Here is a 6,500-nt window from a genome sequence, read left to right on the forward strand (position 1 = left end):
AGCAGTAAGTTGCTAGGTTGTTTCACCTCCTCTTGCCACCCACTATGGACACAAGCAGACATAGGTCACAGCACCTCTCCATTTTATTGAAGATAAATCACTCCCCCCAGCCTGCGCAGAGCCCAGCATGCCCAGCTCTTCTGCCACTGGACCACTTTTGGCCACTGGGCCAAAGCCCTACACTGGAGGAAGGGGGCACTTCCATGGACCCAGGGCAAGAGATCCAGGCCTGCCCCTCAGTGCCTGGGGCTCACAGCCCTTGTGTTGACCTTTCTTCTGCTCCACTTCCCCCCTACCCCCCCCCCAGTCTTGCACCTGAGGGGGGGATTCCCCATCCTTGGAGGATCGCTCACCAAACCCTGCATGCAAGTGGCTAAAGGCACAGTAAAACAAGCATTAACTTTATCTAGAACAGAGCAATATGGCCAAGGTTCATGTGCAGGATGTCTGGGACTGTCCTGCTCTGCAGCATGGGCCTCATGCACTTGGAAGAGGGCAGAGTAGCAGTTGCCAGGCTCTGCTCCCTCCAGGCTTTGCCCTGGACAGCAGTGCCCTCACACCTGCCCAGCACCTCTGTCCCAGAGCACATCCGCCCCAGGCAGGAGTTAGCTGGTGCAGGGGACCTGCTCTCCAGACTAGAGGCTTCTCCTGTGGTCTAGAAGAGGAGACAGGGCAGAAGACGTAGGAGTAGTGGCAGCCTATGGGAGGAAAGGAAGGGCTTGGAGACAAGGGTAGGGGACCACGGAGCTGCAAAGAGGGTCCCCTCCCATTCCTGCCCAGTGGGACTGTCACAGCACTCCAGCTCCTGACTCCTGTGGGCTCAGACTGCCATCAGGGTCTCTGGGGAGACAGGAAGGCAGGCACAGGCTGGGAGCAGAGTATAATGGGGTTTATGGGGTGAGGGGCATGTTGCAAAAGAAAGAGGGGGTCTCGGTCCCTGCTGGGGGGAGGTCTATGCTTTTTTCCTTCCATTCACACCCCATTTTGAGGTGTCTTGCCCACTCCCAGGGTCATGGATCTCTCCTCACCCTTAATTTAGATGCCTTCTGCCCTATGACCACCTTCAGAGTGGAACGAGCCCCACTACCCTGTAACCACCCCTCTCCTCCCACGCCACTCTCCAAATCAAAGAGGGGGCAGCTGAGAGCAGGGCATGATCCCACCCCCTGTCCCTTCCCGGCAAGCCCCCCAGCCTGGCACAACCCCATGTTGCCAGGGACAGGGAGGTCCGCTTGGTGCAGCTCTGCCTCTAATGGTAATGGTTGTTCATGTTGTTAAGATGGGAGGCTGCCATGGCACTGAAGGGGGCAGAGGGCTGGAGGCTGTGCCCGGGGTAGAGGGATGGGCTGGAGCCAGGCCAGTAGGAGAAGCCGGCTGGCGTGACCCCTGAGGTCATGAGGTTGAGTTTGGAGATGCCTGAGAAGGGCAGTGGGGCCAGGTTGCCCTGGAATTTGTAGAGGGTGTGATCGGGGGCGGCGGGCTGGCACACCTGTGCCAGCCCATGGAAGTCGAACTTGTAGGCGTAGCGCTTGCCGTGGACCTTGGTCATGATGTTCTTGTCGTAGTAGTAGCGGAGGGCCCGGCTCAGCTTGTCATAATTCATGTTGGGCTTGCTCTTCCGCTCACCCCAGCGGCGTGCCACCTCGTCGGGATCTATCAGCTTGAACTCTCCATTCGTGCCTTCCCACGCGATGCAATTCAGGTTGGCCCGGTCCGAGAGCAGCTCCAGCAGGAACTGCCACAGCTGGATCTGCCCGCTGCCTGCAAGGCCATGCCCCGGAGAAGTTAAAGCTCCCTGCCATGGCATGGGGAGCAGGGCAGGGTACACCCCAATTCCTGCCCTCTGCTATGTTGCCCTCTCCCAGCCCCAGCTCTACGATGCCCCTCATTGCATCTTACACTCTAGAGACACAGAAGACGTTAGTGAGGCTGTGTCTCCTTTGCAACACCCCTACCCCATCCTGCCCCACAAATAAGAGGAGGAGAGGAAGGCAGAGCTGGGCCCCTTGGACAGGGGTAGGAGAGCCCAGAGACCAAAGCAGCTTGCAGTGGTGCCTTGCCTAGGGACTTGATCCAGACTCCACATGTCCCTCCTGCCTTCATTCACATTGCACTGAAGTCAAATACTCCTCACTTGCTTTGGTAAGAAGCTCTGGCCTGGTTGGTTGAGCTGCAGCCCCAAGAAGGAGGTATCACAGCAGCACCTGGATCCACCAGGGCACCCATGTTCCTCACTGCCACCCCTGCTTGAAGCTGGGCTAGTGTCCCTAGAGAGACCCTGCCCATCTCCAGGGGTACCATGGCCTGCAGGGATCTCTCCACAGTGAGCTGATGGCTGGGGGCAATGCTGCTCTCACCTGGCCTCCTGGCAGGCCCAGGGCAGGTGCAGGGAAAGAGACACCAGGGCATTGAGCACTTGGCAGGACCTACTGTGGGTTTCAGTCAGGCACCAATGTTCCCCATTTCCAGTGGAAAACTGTCCTCTCTGAGCCATCCGTGGCCATTTCACCTGCAGATTGGACTGAGCAGCGCCCATGGTAGGCACCCAAGGTGCCGTGTGCTGGGCTGGAGATGGGCACACACAGGAGCTTAGCACACGTGGATATGCCCATGGTGAGGTACAAGTACAGGCTCCACCGAGTCTGGCCAGAAGTCACAGGAAAAAAGGGTCCCTGGGCCTTAGGGTGATGATCAGTCCCACATCTGTGACTCCCCACCCTGCAGAGCAACCCTGTGCTTACCCTGACAGAACCAGACACCTCCCAACTAGCCCCTCCACACTCTCCCATGGGAGCACTTTGGCCTGGGAGCATCCACTGCCTATCACCTGCTTCCAGCCCCAGCCTTTGCAGCACAGGGACTTCCTCTGGCAGATGAACTGACTTTGCATTTCATCCTCCTCCCTGCTTTCTCCTGCAGCTGTTCTGTCTAATGGTGCTTGGGGTCCCATGTCGGTATTTAGCATCCACTGCAGCAGACAGTTCCACAGCTCAGCTGTGTTTTGCTAGAAGAAATGCCTGCTCCTGCTTGTTTTGCACCTGCCTTTCTCATTTGATGCTCTCCTGGTTCTTGTCTTGGAAGAATCAGTGAATCACCACACACCTTTGCTCTCTGCAATGCCATTCTCGGCCCCATCTCCAATTTTACTATGTTGCTTTAGGGATGTAGGGGAAGAGGAACTAGTGCAGTACTCAAGACATGGTGCACCCATTTAGTCACTCAGGTCAGTGGACCACATCCCTGCACAGAGGTGTGAGCTGGGCTTAAAAAAACCTAGGAGCTACCAGTTGACCCTTAACTCATAGCCCCTTGCTTTCATCTCTCTCCTTCCACTGCACCTGAGGAGTTGTCACCTCCAAACCAGCCACAGACAGACCATTGGCAAGGTAAGGACCCCAGCTCAGTATCCAGGCAGGTCCTATTCCACCATCTTATACAACTGCTGCTTTGCTGGCCCTATCTGCACTGTCTGAGTGGGGGCCAAGAGTGCCCCCCATCCTTGGAGTGTGTGTGTGGGGAATGTCCGATCTTTATGGCACATTCACAGTCCTCATCCCATCTCCACACCTGCAGCTTCCACCCTGGATTTCTGCAGGAGGCTGAAGCATGCTATCCCCCCCATCAAATGCGAAGTGTGCTCCCCTCCACAGGCAAGGAGGGAATGGAGGGGCTGGGCAGGTGGGGGGCTGGGCAGGTGGGGTGCTGAGGCTCAATCCTGCCTGCTGCAGGGTGCTGTGCTCCAGCACTCTGCAACTCCCCAAGGAAAGCTCCAGTGTTTGGGAAAGCCCCTTCTTATGCACCGCAGTGTGTAGAGTACAGCCAAGGCAGGGTCCATGATGCAGAGGCACAAGGGCCCTTCCAGTCCCAGCTTTGCCCATAACCCCAGCGCTCCCCTTTTCCTGCTTGGAGCAGCCCCTGGCCCCATCTCCTTGCCAGACAGGCAAGTTGCGTGGCCCAGACCCCACAGTGCTGGCCCCAGATCAGGCCTGATGTCCAGCCACACTGCACTCCCCAGCAAGCTCCAGGCTGCTCCCTGGCCAGCCCTTGGCGCATCCCCCCCGATCCCTGGACGGCTTTCCCCGCACCGACAGCTGCTAGCTCCTGGTGGATCCGCCGTCTCTGAGCCGACCGTGCCCCCGCACGAGCCGTACCCCTGCACCGGACGCCCCCCCATCCTGAGGGGCATCTTGCCTCCTTCCTTCCCCTCTCCGGGGCACCCAGCCCGGATTGCCTCCCCCTGCCCCCAGCTCCAGGGCTGGCTGACAGCTCCCTCCCCGTCGGATCTGCACGGGGTGCGGCTCGCCGGTGCCCTGCCGAGGCTCGCTGAGGGGCCCCGGGCTGGGACTCCGCGCCCATCCCGGAGCCGCCCGCCCCGCCGGGGCTGCGCTCCGGCCCGGGAGAGAGGAGCGAAAGCCGCGTCCTGCCGCCCCCGGTGCCCCGGCTGCTGCGGAATCCCGACGGGCCGCTGGTACCGGCGGCTGCCGGCGCCCCGCTGCCCCTCCGGTGCGACGGGAGCGCGGCGCCCGGCCGCGGAGGCTCGGCCGCTTCCCCCGCCTGGCTGGCTCGGGCCGGTCCCAGCGCCGAGCCGGGCGGAGGAGCAGGCACCGAGCGACACGGGAGTGCGAGGCGCCGGGGACCCGGGGGCACCGCGCCACGGCGCACCGGGGCCAGGGACCCGCGGCGGTGCCTCCCGGCTCGGGAGCGCTGCGAGGCCACTGCGGGGCCGAGGACACGGCGGGGAAGCGTGTCCCCGACGGCGGCGGGCCGCCGGGCGGCGGGAGGTCCGTATCCCGCCGGGAGTCTGCTCCGGGAGAGCCTGGCAGTCGGCAGGGGCCAGGAAAGCGGAGCCGCCCCCGGCGGCCACCAGGCTGGGGGGCCCCGAAGGCGCCGGCCGTCCCCCCGCTGTGGGGCGGGGGCAGGAGTGCTCTTACCTTTCTGCACGCCCGGGTTGAGGGACCCCCACGCCTGGCTCTTGCCGTCTTTGAACAAAGTTTCCCCGACTGGATCTGCGGGAAAAAGGGGCGCGGGTGGGGGGGCCGGGGCCAGGCGGGACCGCGACCCCCCGGCACCCGCCCGCGGGCAGCCTCCCCACAGCCCCCGGCTGCTCCCCCTCGCCTGCCCTGCCGCCGCGGTGAAGCCAGGAAATGCGTCCAGGAAAAAGGAAATCCGATTTCCGACAGAGCTGGGAAAGCTTTTAAATAGGAATAGAAAATCCCACGGGCTGGGGTATGAGAGCAAGAGGAAGAGAGGGAGAGATCTGCAGGGCAGGGGGAGAAGGAGAGGAGGTGGGTGGGTTGGAAGGATGGATGGAAGGACGGGCGGATAGAAGGAAGAATGAATGTAGAAGCAGTGGTGGTTGTGAGTGGATGGATGGAAAAAGGAAAGGATAGTTGGAGAGATGGATGGAAGGAAGGAAGGATGGGTGGATGGATGGAAGGATAGGAGACAGGATGGGTGGATGGAGGTGGAATGATAGATGGAGGGAAGAATAAGAATGATGGGTGGGTGGTAGAAGAATGTAGGGAAGGGCAGGTAAGGGATAAAAAGGTGGAAGAATGGACTGATGGAAGGAATGGTGGATAAATGGAGGGAATAATGAGTAATAGGAGTGGAAAGAAGGATGGAAGGACAGGTGGGTGGGGGTGGAAGGATGGATGGAAAGACAAGGGAAGGGTGGATGGATGAGGGGTGGAAGGAAAGACGAAAGGAGGGGTTGGTGGAGTTGGAAGGACGGAAGGCTGGCTGTCTGGATGGAAGGACAGAGAAAGGGTAGGCAGATGAAGGACAGAAGGACAGAAGAATGGGTCCCTGTGGGTGGAAGGCTGGAAGAAAGGCTGGAAGGAAGGACAAAGGAATGGGTGTGTGGGTGGGTGGAAGGATGGAAAGCGGGCAGCAAGGGACGGAAGGACAGGGGAAGGCTGGGTGGGTGCTGGAGGAAGACAGAGCAGAGGAAGGGCCCCAGGGGAGCAGTGGGGCAGGGTGGGTGGGGGCTGGGGCCCGGGGTGCTGTGCAGTGCGCGGTGCTGCGTGGTGCGGTGGGGCAGCGGCTGGGGGGGGGTCCGCCCGTACCTGGCAGGTACATGTTGAGCAGCAGTGGCACTGCTCCGGTGCCGTGTCTCATGGCAGCTGTGGGGGCGGCCCGTGGGCTGCATGTTTTAATATTCCTGCCCCTATTATTATTATTATTATTCCACTTTATCAGGGAGCAGCTGATGGCGAATAAATGGCAGCGGGACGGGCAGGGGACGGGCAGGGGCTGGGGGAGGCGGGGGGGGGGGAGTTTCCAGGCAACTCGCAGGGGCTTGGGGCCCCGGCTCCAGCAATTTCCTCCGCTGTAATTAAAGCGGGCGCTGCCCCCCCCCCCCCCCCCCCCCCCCCCCCCGCTATCGGGCCCGCATCAGACTTTAATCACGGCCGCGGGTTTCTATGGAGAGCGGCTCGGGCCGCTTCCTGCCTCTTCCGCCTCCTTAACTCTTCGCAAACACAGCGCTGCCATCCCAG

At 61.1% G+C, this 6,500-nt stretch overlaps 1 protein-coding gene across 1 annotated transcript; it reads right to left on the reverse strand.

Annotated features, from left to right (window-relative positions):
• Positions 1-65: 65 nt before the first annotated feature.
• On the reverse strand, positions 66-6,147 carry FEV (FEV transcription factor, ETS family member). The gene is made up of 2 exons (XM_064514794.1): positions 4,932-6,147; positions 66-1,761 (listed from the first exon to the last, which is right to left on the reverse strand). The coding sequence occupies exons 1-2, from the start codon at positions 6,118-6,120 to the stop codon at positions 1,250-1,252; spliced, it is 1,701 nt and encodes a 566-aa protein (XP_064370864.1). The 5' UTR covers positions 6,121-6,147; the 3' UTR covers positions 66-1,249.
• Positions 6,148-6,500: the final 353 nt, after the last annotated feature.

The sequence above is a fragment of the Dromaius novaehollandiae genome, chromosome 7 (assembly GCF_036370855.1).
Source record: "Dromaius novaehollandiae isolate bDroNov1 chromosome 7, bDroNov1.hap1, whole genome shotgun sequence".
Classification (NCBI taxonomy): Eukaryota; Metazoa; Chordata; class Aves; order Casuariiformes; family Dromaiidae; genus Dromaius; species Dromaius novaehollandiae.

What these genes read in the sequence shown, in the direction of transcription:
- FEV (XM_064514794.1), bottom strand. Translation starts at nt 6,120, where the DNA reads ATGAGACACGGCACCGGAGCAGTGCCACTGCTGCTCAACATGTACCTG. An exon ending in CAACCCGGGCGTGCAGAAAG is followed by an intron (nt 1,762 to 4,931) that starts GTAAGAGCACTC and finishes ATGGCCTTGCAG; the next exon opens with GCAGCGGGCAGATCCAGCTG.